This window comes from Vigna unguiculata, chromosome 1, assembly GCF_037176805.1.
Source record: "Vigna unguiculata cultivar grain cowpea cultivar isolate G323 ecotype 2 chromosome 1, ASM3717680v1, whole genome shotgun sequence".
Lineage (NCBI taxonomy): Eukaryota > Viridiplantae > Streptophyta > Magnoliopsida > Fabales > Fabaceae > Vigna > Vigna unguiculata.
The window spans coordinates 26,093,261-26,108,793 of NC_140792.1; the positions used below are offsets into that span (position 1 = coordinate 26,093,261).

At 36.8% G+C, this 15,533-nt stretch overlaps 1 protein-coding gene across 1 annotated transcript; it reads right to left on the reverse strand.

The window, feature by feature from the left end:
- Positions 1-7,079: 7,079 nt before the first annotated feature.
- Positions 7,080-13,325, reverse strand: LOC146888814 (B3 domain-containing transcription factor FUS3-like). Its single transcript, XM_085665144.1, has 6 exons — positions 12,010-13,325; positions 8,493-8,582; positions 8,270-8,370; positions 8,058-8,104; positions 7,867-7,943; positions 7,080-7,581 (listed from the first exon to the last, which is right to left on the reverse strand). The coding sequence occupies exons 1-6, from the start codon at positions 12,457-12,459 to the stop codon at positions 7,297-7,299; spliced, it is 1,050 nt and encodes a 349-aa protein (XP_085521270.1). The 5' UTR covers positions 12,460-13,325; the 3' UTR covers positions 7,080-7,296.
- Positions 13,326-15,533: the final 2,208 nt, after the last annotated feature.

Below are 15,533 nucleotides of genomic sequence, written 5' to 3' on the forward strand. Positions count from 1 at the left end.
GTAACTCAGCATCATTCTTCTGCTCATCTCGGATCACCCCCAAGATGTTGTTGATCAGCGTCAGTACACTACATCTAATGGAATCCTCTCCTAGCTGTATACCCAGATTCATATCCCTGAGCTTCTCAATCAACTCCAACTCATTCACCATCAATGCTGACATATGCATCCTCTTTCGACTCAAGGCATCTGCCACTATGTTTGCTTTACTAGGATGGTAAAGTAACTCGAAATCATAGTCCTTGAGATACTTCATCCATTGTCGCTATCGCATATTCAACTCCTTTTTATCAAACAGGTATTTTAGGCTTTTATGATCATTGAAAACCTTGAATTGGGAGCCATACAAGTAGTGTCTCCATGTCTTAAGAGCAAACACTACCGTAGCCAACTCTAGATCATGGTTGGGGTATTTCTTTTCGTGAATCTTCACCTGACGTGAAGCATATGCTACCGGTCTCTTTTCTTGCATCAATACACACCCCAAACCCTAATAGGATGCATCGTAGTACACCTCAAATTTCATACTGGTGTTTGGAATAACTAGTACTGGAGTTGTAGTCAATCTCCTCTTCATATCCTCAAAACACTCTTCACATTTATCTGTCCAGGAAAAGGGTTGGTCTTTTCTAGTGAGTTGAATCAAATGACTCACCATTTTAGAGAATCCCTCTACAAACCTCCTGTAGTACCCTACCAACCCTAGGAAACTTCTTACTTCAGTCACAGTCTGAGGTCTTTCCCATTTTAACACTATCTCAATTTTGCTAGGGTCTACTGCAATCCCTTGTGCAGATATAACATGCCCCAGAAATTGTACCTCTTCTATCCAGAACTTGCACTTCGAGAGTTTGCCATAGAGCTGATGTTCTCGGAGTACTTCCAATACCATTCTCAAACGATTTGTATGCTCCTCCCTATTCTTGGAGTAGATGAGAATGTCATCTATGAACACCACCACAAACTTGTCCAAATAGGGGCAGAAAATTCGGTTCATGTAATCCATGAAGACTGTTGAAGCATTAGTTACTCTAAATGGCATTACTACATACTCGTAATGTCCATATCTTGATCGGAATGTTGTCTTCTAGACATCCTCTGGCTTGACCAAGATCTGATGGTATCCAGACCTCAAGTCAATTTTGTAAAAATACACATGTTCCTCTCAACTAGTATAGCAAATCATCAATCCTCGACAGTGCATACTTATTCTTTATCGTAAGTTTGTTCAGCTGTCGGTGTCTACACATAATCGAGAACTCCCATCCTTCTTCTTCACCAGTAACACAGGAGCTCCTAATGGCGATGCACTTGGTCTGATAAATTTCTTCTCTAGCAAATCCTCGATCTGCTTTTTCAACTCTGCTAGTTCTGTCGGTGTCATTCTGTAAGGTGCTGCCGACACTAGACTTGCTCCAAGGATTAGATCAATGTAGAAATCTATGTCCCTGCTGGGTAGTAACTCGGGTATCTTATTTGGAAACACGTCGGCATATTCGTCCACCATTGGTATTCTTTCTATCTACTCTTCCGTGCTTTTCTTCTCAGTATGAGCTACTATCATGAAATAAGTAGCCCGCTCATTTACTTCACTTATGGCCTCTTGTGTCGATATCAACCCTATGCCTTCTATTTCTGGAAATACGACTCTACGATGTCCATAATCAATTACCACATGGTTGATAGACAGTTTGTCCATTCCCAAAATTACATCAAATCCCTCCAGAGACAAGCATACAAGATTCACCTTGAATCTTCGGCCCTCTACTTCCAACGAGCATCTAACACATGCAAAATTGGTTTAAACATATCCAGATGCTGAGTCGAGACTATTAACTCGCATCCCAAGTCACGAGTCAACAATCCCAGCTTCTTCACACAATCGTGGGATATGAAGGAGTGTGAAGCTCTTGAGTCAAACAACACTAGCACACAGTTACCAAACAATAAGCAGTAGTCTAGAATAAGATTACCTGACCGGGTGGCCTCAGTACTAGTCATAACGAATATCTGGCCCATTGCTCTCGGTCTCTCTATCGTAGATGGCTGATGTCATGATCTAGGGGTGGTCTTCTTATTAGGACACCTGTTAGCAAAGTGTCTCGGCTGATCACAGGCATAGCACTTGAGAGTGCTAGCACTACCTCCACCACTGCTTGCCGACTTCGTACAATCTCTCCTCAGGTGCTCTCCTCCACAATTATAGCATTGTAATTTCTGCGAGGATTACGAAGGTCTACTGTAGGGCCTCTTCTGTTGTATGCCATGAGTGTTGGTCTTTTGGGGTCGACTAACCCTATTGGGCCCCATCTCCAGCTGCTCGACACTTTTGGCCTACTCGATCAAGACAGGAAACTCCCAGACCCTCAATGGTACAATGAAGTGTTTCAATTCATGCTTTTGGCCGCCTTCAAACTTCCTACAACGCCATTCTTCTGTGACTTCTTACGAGTAAAACCTCGCCAGATATTCAAAACGCTCCACATATGCCTGCACTGACAAGTTCCCCTATTGTAGAGTGAGGAACTCAATTTCACGCTCATGTCTAACATTATCTGGAAAGTACTTCTCCAGGAACCTCTTCCTGAAATTGACCTAATTCACCTCCTCTTCACAGGTCTGCACCTGTTGTTGCATCCCCATCCACCAGTATTCTGCATCGGCCACCAACGAAAAGGTGGCAAATGTGAGTTTCTACGCCTTTGTGCATTCGATCACTCTAAAAATCTTCTCACATTCTCGCAGCCACGCGTCTGCCTTATCCGGGGTGGCCTTGTTAGTGAATTTTGCTGGCTTATGACGCATGAAATCTTCTATCGTCATCGGTTTGACTAGTGGAATCATCGCCCTCGACTGTGTTGCCACAGGCTACACCACGTCCACCATCCTATGGATTGCATTCGCAATCTCATCAGCCCCAGCATTGTTTCTACGTCTCTGATTAGCCATTGCCTGTACACACCACATTTTCGGCTGTTAACATTAAACAACTCAAATTATAATAAAAACAATCAATTCCTAACAATCAATAACACAACATAGATTCACACACAAAAGGCGGCAAGCTCACTTCCAAAGTTCCCCAAAAATCATAAAATGTTTGCTCGGATACCAAATGTAACATCCCTACTAGAAATTACTTAATTAAATTATATAAATAAGAATTGAAATTCAAACGTCGCAATTTTATTATTCCCAAACACGAGAAAATTTGAAATATTTTGCAATGCGCCATAATTTAAACATAAGTAAAATAATAATATTATTACAAGTCCAAAATCTGATAAAACAACGAAAACATAGTAAAAAAATCCCTAGCTCAAGTCCCTAAGCTAGCCATCTCTCTGTCGTTATACGTCAGCAGCATCACCTATAGCATCATCTACTCCTGTGTAATGAATCATACGATCATCGACAATCACAAACAGAAAGGGTGAGCTTATAAATAAAAGTAACATATAATGTAACAGAATAAAAGCAATACACCCTTCTGATTCACCCTAGTTAGTTCTTAGCCAAGACCTTATCCCCAAGGCTTTTCAACCTTCATTTCACACAAATAGTTAGCCTTGGACTCGGGATTTATGATGCTCACACAAACCTGCCCACTTGTAGTACTGCTTACGAACCTTCCTGCTCGTAAACCTGCTCTACGAACCTACCCGCCCGTAGTCCAACACACGTGATCCACCAGCTACGTACCTCCCTGCATGCAGCATCTCTCAAGTGTGAGCACGAAACATACGAACCTACCTCGCTCGTATCCCCACATGAGAATAACAAGATATAAACCTCCCCGCTCATATCATTACGTGTTCACGACCATCCATGAACCTACCCGTTCATGGCACAACATCTCCTAGTCCAAGTCCGCATCAACGCGTATAAACAACACACATAAGTTAAAACCCGCAGCACTATCGCTTGGTGCAGCCTAAGCGTCGCCAGGCGAAACCTGTGCAGACCACCTGGCGGAACCTCCTCGCCTCTAGGTGCCATGCTTTAGACAGACCTACAGTTTTAAAGTCTATCACCTAGCGAAGCATACCTTGCCGCCAGGCGCCACGTAGTGTAGGGACTCCCATAATGGTCCTATCACCTGGCGCACCTATTCGTGCTGCCAGGCGCTATATCAATAGCGAAACCTGCTGATTTTGGCACCCAAATTGGTTTGTTCTTCAATCCAGATTCCTAGACTCACTCTCAATAGTATTATACTTTACGCATCATACACTTCCAATCACATCTTAATCGCCCTTAAATCTAGGATTCTGAATAACCTCTTGGTCTTAATACGAACCCTCCATGTCTACATTCCAATTATAATTACAAGCACCCCAAACAATAGAGGTATCATGGTATTATGCAATCACACAAACATAGGAAACCAACTGGAAGTTCAACAAATCATAAAATTCACAGAACACAGCGGACCAGTGATAGACAACGCACATCGCCTGGCGGTTTTGTCTCGCCACAAGGTAGCTCATGACATAGAACCCAAAACTGGGTTAAAGCTGATGCGTCGCCTGGCGGTATACTCATACCTGCCAGGCGATTTCTGGGCGAAAAGCCAGAAACTTGCGAAAAATGGCACAGACTGTGGGAATTTTCATACAATTGGGATCACACAATGCAGTGTATATTATATACAATAGAAACACACCAAAAAAGCTCCCCTTACTTGTTAATCCTTGCTAAATTTGAAGACTCCAAGCTTATTTTGTGCTCCCCGCAAGTGCTCCTTTGTTTCACCACAAAAATGCCCCGAAACATTTGAACTGATACTGCTATTGGTTGCTTTGATCACTTCCTTTCCTGATGCACTCACAACAACAATATCCACACTCTTCTCACCCAATTATTAGAGTAATAAATCCTATTTACTCTTTAAAACGAAAATTTGTATAAAGGAGGCTTAATGACTATTCATTAGTCATTAACAAGGTGTTTTCTCAGCCCCCTAGGTTGTCACTCTTGGTAGCTAGGGTTGCTCTGCCTTTTCATCTCCATGCCAAAAGAAATTTTGGTAAAAAGGAAGTTAAATTTGTTCTTAACAAGGTTTGAACCCACAACCACTCAATCACAAAGTCAATGCACAACTAATTCAACCAATTCATTTTTCATGATAATTCCTATAATTTTAGGATTACATTACCACTACTCACATTCAATCATATCATTAAAATAGTATACATATTAAAATAACATACAATTGGCATACATACGACTCGAACCTAAGTCCTCTCACACAATCAAGTACTCTCAACCATTTGATATAATACCCTTCCAGATCATAATAATTCGCATTTAATGTCATAAAGGCTCCAAATACCTGTATTATTAAATAATTGTTTATTTAATTATTTACATTTCTAGGGTCTTACAAAGGGGGGTTTTGAAAGCTTATGGATATGTGGAAAAGGAGAAGGAGTCAAGAAATGGGCTTTTTGCTATCACCAAGGATTACAAGTTTTTCAATTGGAAGTACAAAATCCAAGTTAGGGGAGTTGTACCTCGTGCTTAATATTTATTTACATAAGTGTTCATTGTATAGTAAGCCTAGATGACTAGTTGTGCATTTTTCTGAGTTATACCGCGTTTCTGGAAATTTTCCAAAAACCACCTGGTGGACCTTCAAAGTCGTCAAACGACTCATGTTAAAACAACCCAGTTTCTAGGTTTTTATTAAGAACCGCCTGGCGGTGAAGAGCTACAGCCAGGCGATGTATTCTAGTGTGCTTTTCATGGAAAACAATGTTTTATGTTTTTTTGTTGGCGTAGTAGGAACCGCCAGGCGCTAGGTCCTTGATTTCTGGGCGTTGGGCACTAGGCGCCACCGATTTTCCTAGTCTACGCAGTTTTTGTAAAACTGCATTTTCCAGTTTGTTAACCGTCCGATTTAACTGAAATTTTGACAGGTGATTCATAACTTGTTTTTCTTTACTTTGAACGGTGGATATTTGATTTGGAGGTTTACAGCTAGAGATATATTGTACTCATGATTGCTGGTTTAGAAGTCTTTAAAATGTATTGGCATGCTTATTTGGTAAAGTAAAACATGTAAGATAATTACATAATTATGTGATGTTTGAGATTAAATGCGTGTAAGAGTAAAGTTTCGCCTTGATTATGATATTGTTTGGTGCATGTTTTGAGATTGTCATTATGTGCAAATTTCGCTATTGGTTTAAGTTAAAGGTGGTATGTTTGTATGGTAAAATAATGATTGTATGATGGACTGCATCATATTTGAATAGAGACATGCCCTCAGTTATGAAACCATGAATGTGTGAATTGTGATCTAGTCATGTGATTATGATTGCATACTTGTTATGGTGCTATAATTGAATGTTCAGTGCTTGAGGTCCTTTAGAACTTGTCAAAAATGCCAAAATACTAGTATGGCGCCTGGCAATGCGGGACGAGCCGTTAGACGATAGAGACTCCAAATAGTGGAAGTGGCAAGTAGAATTGCATGGCGCCTGGCAAAAGGGATGGTCTTGCTAGGTGAAAGTAGACTAGCAAAGGCACTAGAAGGCGCGTAGCGCCTAGTGACGTAAGGAGATCGCCAGGCGATTTGGAACCAGACAACGCCAAGCGACGCATGTGATGCGCCAAGAGGCTTCAGGTGTTTAGCTGGATTACGTGGAGGATTTTACACAGTTTTGGATGGAGGTCTTGATGCGATGCTTTATTGGGGGCCTAGTTACTGCTGCATCTTGTATTGTGGTAATACGTAGCCACTTGAGGATGTAGTCTGGTGGTTTTGAAAGTCCAGTGGAGTGTACGAGATCGTGGCTCGTACGATTGTGTTCTGAAAGATTGCCTTCCTCGACGTTAGCCGACGAGTTGGGTAGTCTTGGGACAATTATGAACTATGGTTCGTATTGGGTAAAAAGCAAACTAAGAAGAGTGGGAAGATGATTGTGTTGGTCGTGGGTTTGAAAAGATCTGTTAGATGTGGAACACGTGACAAGGGACGAAATATTTTGGCCTAAGTGAGTCATTAGCTGAGATTAAAATACTTCTTTTTTTTGTTTTCGGTTAAAGATTATTTTACACCTTTTTTTACCAGAACAAAAATAAATATAAAAAATTAATACATCACATACAATCTCACTTGTTCGTGAGAGAGGAACACAAAACATGCTCACTGACTCCCTTTTATTCAACTAAAATCCTCCCATATTCACTCATGAACAACAAAAAAAAAACATTTTAGTACCTTACATATTCTAACTGGTCTTAGTAATACCATGTTAATTAGTTTGTTTTGTGTGGTTGTGCCGTGCTTTAATAAAAGTCATCAAGGGACAAATTTTCAACAGAACCGAAGGTTTCAACCGGTCCAATCCTTGAAAAGTTCGTCATTGATCCTCCCAGAAAGTCAAGTGGAGAGTCATTTGAGATAGTAGTCTCATATATGTACGACATGCCAGCATCATTCCCTGCAGGGTAGCTTATGTTGAAACATCCTGGTTTGTTGACCTCCAAGTCACTCGGGAACATCTTGTTCACTGTCTCATTACTTTGTCCCACAGATTCATCTTCTTCCCAAGCTTTTCTCGTCTCAATAACCTGAATATATATAATGCATATGGTTAAGAAGAAAAAGAAATATAGGTAATATTACAAAGTTATAAAATTTCATACGAATCAACTTCGGAAAGAGATTTAAATAAAATTAATGGCATAAATAAAATAGTATTATAACTTTTTTCGAATGAGTCAAAGATATCATAATATACTATTTAAAGTATTTCAGTGTGTACTTTTAAGTACGAACTTGATTCTCGTTCCTTATATGTATATTTTATGCTGTGGCAGAATGAATAATATAGAAATATTTTTGGCGGCACGTACATAGTTATTGTTTTCAATCTGTTGGTAAATCATAATGGTATCGCCGGATCGAAGGCCATGTGTGCGGACAAAATCTCCTGAAAGTATTAGACACAAAAATATTATTGTTATTATTATTTCATTACTATAAAATTCAAAAATTTATCTGTTCTGGGACTTGTCAGACAATAATTACTATGAATAGACTTTACCGGTATTTTCAAGCACGTACATCCTGCTATTGTTGTTAGGCCAAAACCTGCATTGTTCAAATACAAATAAAATGAAATATGAATTTGAATGGTTAGTAACAATTAATTAAAAAAAAAACCTTAAATTACATATTCAACAACTAGAACCAATGTCGTAAAATAATGTCTTTAGTTTATTTTCTGACATTTCTATATATGTATATGTTGCAGACCTGTACTTGAAATTCCACACACGAGTACCATCTTTGTCTTCCATGTCCATAAAAATTCCTTCTTTTGATTCCAGTGGTGGGAGGAAAGTCTCTGCTGCTTTCTGCAAGTGACAATTTCTTTCCCAATTATTTTAGTCATTAATATTCTAAGGTCATGGTGGAATTAGAAGAGAAGTTGAGACAATAATGAAGTAAAGACAATATTAATGAACATAGACCAAACCTTGGGCAACACCATTCTCCTTAGGGAGCTAACATCACTGTTCTTTAACTCCTTTTTGAAAAGGAACCTCAAGTTTCTTTGATCGATTCCCTAGAAACACACAAACCAAATTAGACCATTGTTAATCTCAGGTTAAAGCTATAGACATTCACCTAAAAGCCACTAAAAGATGGAAAAAACTATAATTAATTGTGAAAGAACATGCAATTCTTGTGTAAGTAAGACATCATAGACACCATGTCCTGTATAAGTACATCAAGTCCATATGCTAACAGTCTGAAAGGCAGAGTACCCAAAACATTGTCCAGCATGCCTAATATGGATATCTTGAACTACACAATTTCCCAAATATGGAGCCGTCAATATCCACTAATCATAAGTTTTTCTTTCTTTACTTTTAAAATTGTGTACACAATGTAAAGTAAGAATTTGGTATTCCAAGTAAGGGTATTAATTAATATTGAGACAAATAACAATGTACTGTTCTGTTGGCAATCTTGCAATTAATAAGGGATGAAGGTTGAAGACGGATATACTGTAGCTAGCATTGCAACATGTATATCAAAAATTTCTAAAAACAGAAACATAGTCCAATAAATATTTTTTATAATACAACACATGTTTGTCAAATAAACATATAAGACGAATGAAATTTATTTATTTTGGTCCCTTCCCGGTTATGAAACTTATTCATTCCGCACTTATATATATATCCATCATCGTCTTTGTGATAAAAGTGTGTTCCTTTTTTATGTGTGTTTGTATCTTTTTGGTAACATAATCTGACGCAAATGTTCAGATAGCTATTAGCCCAATATTTCACCTTGGGAGATAAAAAAAATTTGTACTTACGAATATTCGCAGATAAAACTCGTAACGGATAGAAAGTGATATTAAAAATAGATATCCACAGATAATGGGTATGAATATTTTTTATACTCGCATATTAACATGACAGGTACAGGTATCATAGTATCTGTACATGTGATATGATATGTGTTGCCAGATGGAGTTAACAAAATAAGAATACTTGGCATAGGATAGTTGAGGCTTATTAACTTCTAAGAATTGAAAAATATGGTTTCATACGAGTTGTCTTATTTAACTGAGTTTCTTGTTTATTATTTTAATATTTCATGAGTTTTGTATGAATTAAAAATGATTATCATATTTCTTTTATCATTTTAATAGCATTTTGGTTTATTATTTTATTATTTCATGAGTTTCGTATGCATCAAAAATTCCTAATGTATGACTTTTATCATTTTAATAGTAAGGAACACAATTTTGGTTCGTCAATATGAATTATAGGTATAATTTATGTATACTCACTTTATAAATTGTTTTTATAACCTTTTGATAGAATTTTTTATACCAGAACAACTTAATGGTCCACTTTAGGTGTTGCAAACTTTGAACAACTCCAGACATCAAGCAAGCATTTCTTAAAACAGGAAAAAATAGTAAGTGAAACCATAGTTGTTGGCAACTATGTATTTAGTCAAGAAACAAGGTATGCACTTGTTAAGATGATAGTTCTACATGAGTATCCAATGTCAATGATTGATCACATGGGCTTTAAGGAATATTGTCTTGCTTTGCAATCTTGATTCAAGGGGATTTCTCGAAACACGATAAGGATTGACATTATGAAGACTTATTCTTTGGTACTTTGTATCCAATTATGAATGTCGTTTTCACAAATATATGTGAAATTAAATTGGCTTTAATTGAATGACTTTCGTGTCCTATTTCCATTATTCTTAGAATGGCTGCAACCAGGATTACTAAATTCAATAAGTATTGGAATGTCAGGGTGATGGGTGTAGGAATTGTATTAGATCCCAGGTATAAAATTGACTAGTTAGATTATTTTTTCCCTCAAATTTATGGAGAAAATTTTCATTATGAAATTGAGAGGGTAAAATCTATTTGTCAAGATTTGGTAAAAGAGTATGTAATTAAAGTCAATGGTAAAGAATTGGCTGCTTCATCTCAAAGTTCAAACCTAAATGTAGTGAACATAGGTGTTCTTGGAAGAAAAGAAAGTTGAAGGTCAAATTTTACAAGATTTAGATCGTTATTTAGAAGAGGCAAAACTTCCAGATGCACAATTTGATATCTTAGCATGGTGGAAAAGTAATGGGTTAAAATACCCAACCTTGCAAATGCTGGAGAGAGACATTCTAGCAATCCTCATCTCAACTGTTGTTTATGAGTCTTCATTCAAGTAGTGGTGGTCGGATTCTTACTCCATATCGCAGTAGATTACTTCTAAATATTATGGAGGCATTGATATGTCTCCAAGACTAGTTATGGACCAACATGGAAGGTAATGAAATTAACAGTTTTACTTAGATATTTTAGTTAAGTGATTGTTACAAATTCTGAATGAACTTCTTATGTTTTCATGCTCTTCTAGATTAAAACTGGACAATATGAAACTTCAATGTGAACATTGAAGTTAGTAATTTTTTTAATAATTCATTCAAAATAAACTACAATATAAATTGTTAGTGATTTTTTTATTTTTTAGGAATCAATCAGAGAAAATGAATTTGTTGATCCAAGCCAGATACCCACATAATGGATACATGTACGGATATGAGGACATGTACGGGACAAATATGAGACAAATATTTATCCAGAAAGTAGGGTACGGGACCCTACCCACCCATTAAAATCCCTAGTTTCACTTATGTTTATAGACTCCATTTCACCACTCAATTTAGTAAAAAAAAAAAACAAAAAATATGTCTTCACTCTCATTTTATTCTTTATCTTGTCTTCTGAGACATTCTTTTCTAAACTTCATTCTTAATATATTCTAATATATTCTGTTTCCTTTTGGTCTCTTTTTGGGTGGGGATTTTTTAATATAAAAAACTCAGTTCATTTCTTGACTGCAGTGTCACTTTTGCCCTTCATTCTCACTCTTCCCTTCCCATGTCTCAGTTACCAAATTGAAGATCAAACAAATGATTTGTGCTCTCTTCAAACAAAGAAATAGTACCAATCTCAACTATATATAATTATATAATATAATACATAATAATAATCATAATAATATAATATAATATTTTATATAAGATTATCACAAACTTTGCATTTAGCATTGGAAAAGATTATCACAAAAAATATCATTTAAATAGGCAAAAGGGAATCACGAGACAAACAAACCCAAGATCTAAACAAATCAGCAAGAAGTTGAATAAAACTCCGATGCAATTGTTTTTCAATGTTTTAGAGTTAGAATCGGAGTTCAGTGAAGATAATTGGTGAAAAAATCGGGGGAAAAAAAAGCTTAAAACGAAGTTCCAATTTTAATCGAAAGAAAAAAACACTTAATTTATGAGATCCAAAAATGGGGTAAAAAAATTAGGAGCAAGACAATATCGCGAGGACATAGCAAGGACCCAATTGAGAATGGGGGTATGTATATAAGATAAGATGAGATCTTGAGAATGAAGAATTGGAGAAAAAAAAGAAAAGAAAAAGGAGAAAAGGGGTGACTCACACGTGCGGCGAGCCGGGGAGGAGTGGGGTGTTTAACGGACTGGAGAGAGGAGGGTGGCACGTGCGAGGAGGCGGAAGGAGTTGAAGATGGTAAATTAGGGTGGTGGTGCTTGGAGGGGAGAGCGTTGTCGGAGTGGTGCATCTGGAGAAACAAGGTGGGGGTGGTGGAGGAGGTGGCGACGGTGGATCTTCGCTGCCTGGGCATCCTCTTCTTCCTGTGAACAGTTCCAAGATTGGTAACCGCAGCGACGAGGCCAAGGTGGTTGGCGTCGTGGATCCGAGGCGAGGCGTGAGATTGAGATACGATGGTGGTGGTGGAGTTAACGTTGTTGGTGTTGGCGATGTCTCCTTGGGCGGCGACAAGTCGAAGCTCGGCAGCAACACCTGCCACGAAGGCACAGGCCTCGGTTTTGTGAAGCAGTTTCTCTCGCTGTCGCTGATCCATCATCATTAGCTTAGGGTTTTTTTTTTTTTTCTTTTTTTGGTTGATTTAGAGAGACACACACAGTGCTTTTGGTTTTCTGTGACTGTAGTTGTTGGCTCTCTTTCTCTCAGTCTGAGTGTGTGCAGGCAGATATAGATAGATAGGGTCGGGTATGGACGACGCTGGGCAATCACGAAATGGGTGTGGGGTTTGGTGTTAAAGAGATCAATGGTGGACTCTCTTTCACTCTTCTCTTCCCCCTCTCTCTATATTTTTTTTTTCTTTGGAGTTTTTCTATTTTTAGCAAGGATTTTTGTGATTACAGGGTCTGGTTTTTATGACATTTGTTTATCCTGCATTCACGCCTCACCCCATCCTCTCCCCTTGCTTCCTTTTACTTTTACCATAATATAATGAACTCTCTCTCACACTCTCACACTCTCTTTCTTGAGTAGAGTAGAGTAGATGGGTTAATCAGAGTGGTGACCAAATGTGAGGAGCGGATTCATGGATGGTTTTGGTTTTGGCGCTTTGTGGTGTTTTACAATAATGTGGAGGGAGAGAGGAGAGTTAATGAGGGCAATGTGGCTGCGTGTGAATAGGGGGTGGTGCAAACCAGGGTTAAGGGTGATGGGTTTGGTTTGCGCCTAGGGTTTGGTGCTCTTGTGGTGGTGATGGTGGTGGTTAGATAGTGGCCAAGCATGTAGTGACGGATGGATGGTGAAGACACAGGAAACATGGGGCTCGATAACACCCTCCACCTGTTGCAAAAGTTCTGAAAACTTACAACAGAAATCAATGGCGTTTTTCATTTTCTCTTTCTCTTTCTCTTTCTTCAAATCTCTTTCTCTTTCTTTCATCATACAATAAAACCAACCACACCCACCACCACCATTGCATTATCACATACACACTCACACGCATTCATTCATTCACTCTATTCGGAAGGAGGAAGAGTAGCACTGTAGCAGCACCTTCTTCAAAACTAGGGTGCATTGCATGAAACCAGAAGCGAGTGTCGTATACGGTATACTGTGGGGTGCGTTTATATAATGCACCGTGCAGTGGTTCACTGAGAATGCGCCAAGTGGCAGCGAGTGTGACGAGGTGAGCACATGGTGATTTGATTTGAATGGAAGATGGCCTGATGGAAGGGATATGAACCACGTGATTGTTTTTTATTTTTTGCGCCTGTGGGGCGCGCAGCAGAGTATAATTGCGGATTTTGCTGTTCCTTTACTTGTACAGTTGCTTCACTTCTGAGGTCATATGTGGATTCCCAAACTCGCTCAGCACTCCACTTGGACACCATGCAAAGGTTCTTTGAGAAACCAATTAATGATAATATTAACTCCGACTAAGCTTTCTTATTAATACCCTTCTGCTTTTATCTCTTCCCACTTGCCCCAAATCCCTTCCCAAACTTCTTTTAAGGCCATTTTCACTCATCAATTCTGCAGAAGAAACAGCAACGCTCATTCGTTTGACTTTTCCTTCGCCACATACCTACTACCATTTCCGCTATCAACAAAATTTCTCACTGTGACAAACAAACTTATTTTGGATACCTGTGAATACACACTATCCACAACATCGTGAACTAAAACTCTCTCAAGATTCCCATATTTTTTTAAAGTAAAGTAATAAATTATGACCGTTAGATGACTTCTTCTTGCACCAATTTTAAATTAGTTACGAAAAATTAATGCTAGATTTTAATGATTTCAAGTTTTAACACATATATTCTCCCTATGTTTGCTTCTAACTAAATTTCCTCTTCCAAATATAAGTAAGGAAAATCATTTAATTTGTTTCAATTTATTTACTATACTCTTTTTTTTCAGTTGTTTATTCAATGTACATTTGTGTGCCATTGTAAATAATATTTTTCTCTTCAAGTCTATTACATTCAGGATATCATTAAAATTTAAAAATAACAGATAAAAACAAATATTTTTTATTGACAACTAATAGTTGAAAACTGACTCGACTCAATTATTATTTTTCAACTCTATTCTCTCAAATGCGTGCATCCCAATTATTAGAGGGGATCTTAGTCTTCCAATGAGATCATGCTTCCTAAATCTTTTAAAAAATTTATTTAAAATTATACAAATATATGTAGGACATTAATTACTGTAGTGAAAAAAAATATTAGGTAAATTTGTATTTCTTTAATAAAATATAATATTTAATATTAATAAGTAATAAAACATAAAATTAAGTATAATAAAAGATTAATAAATTTATTGAAATATTTTTATGTTCTCTATAATTATGTTTTGAATTTTTCACAAATTCTCATTCTCACATGGTTTCTTTTGTTAGTGAAGAAATAGAAAGTTAGACACAAACTCAATTTTTTTGTATTTCTCATATATTTTATCTCATTATTGAAAATAAGATGGGTAACCCTCTTTTTGTTTAAGTGAAATATTAGTTTAATAAATAATATTTTTTTATCTCATTGAGTTTTTTGTGTATTTATTATTTGATGAATATAGGAAGAAAAGTGATGTACTATTTACTTCTTCCATAATCCTTATTGTGATTTGATTTTCAAAAATTTTTATTTTAATAATTACGTCTCTTAATTTTTTATTAGATTTTGATAAATTAATTTTATTTTTAAACTTTTTTTTAAATAAGTATATAGATAAAGAATAAAAGAATAAATTTACTTGTTAAAAATGATAAAAGAAAAAAATATTCATAACAACACAGATTATATTTTTTTCATATAAAATATAATGCTAAAGATTCAATTGTTGAATTAGAGAGACATTGACATTTTTAAAATTCAAATAATTACAGGTGGTGTAAGTAAGGAGTTTGATATTAACTCTTTGAAACGTATATAAAGTTTGAGTATATTATTTTGATCTCAATCTGTCACTAATAATCATGCAAATGAAAGTTATAAGAATATTGGATGACACCTAACATTGAACAAGTGATTGTTTAAGTTGAGAATTGTAATTATTAACTATTTAATTATTTAAAATGTATTAGTTTTTCTCTTTAAAATTTAATGTCTCTTGTAGTTATAAAATTTACGCAAAAAGTAACGAACTAAATATTCCTAATTGTCTCTCAAGATT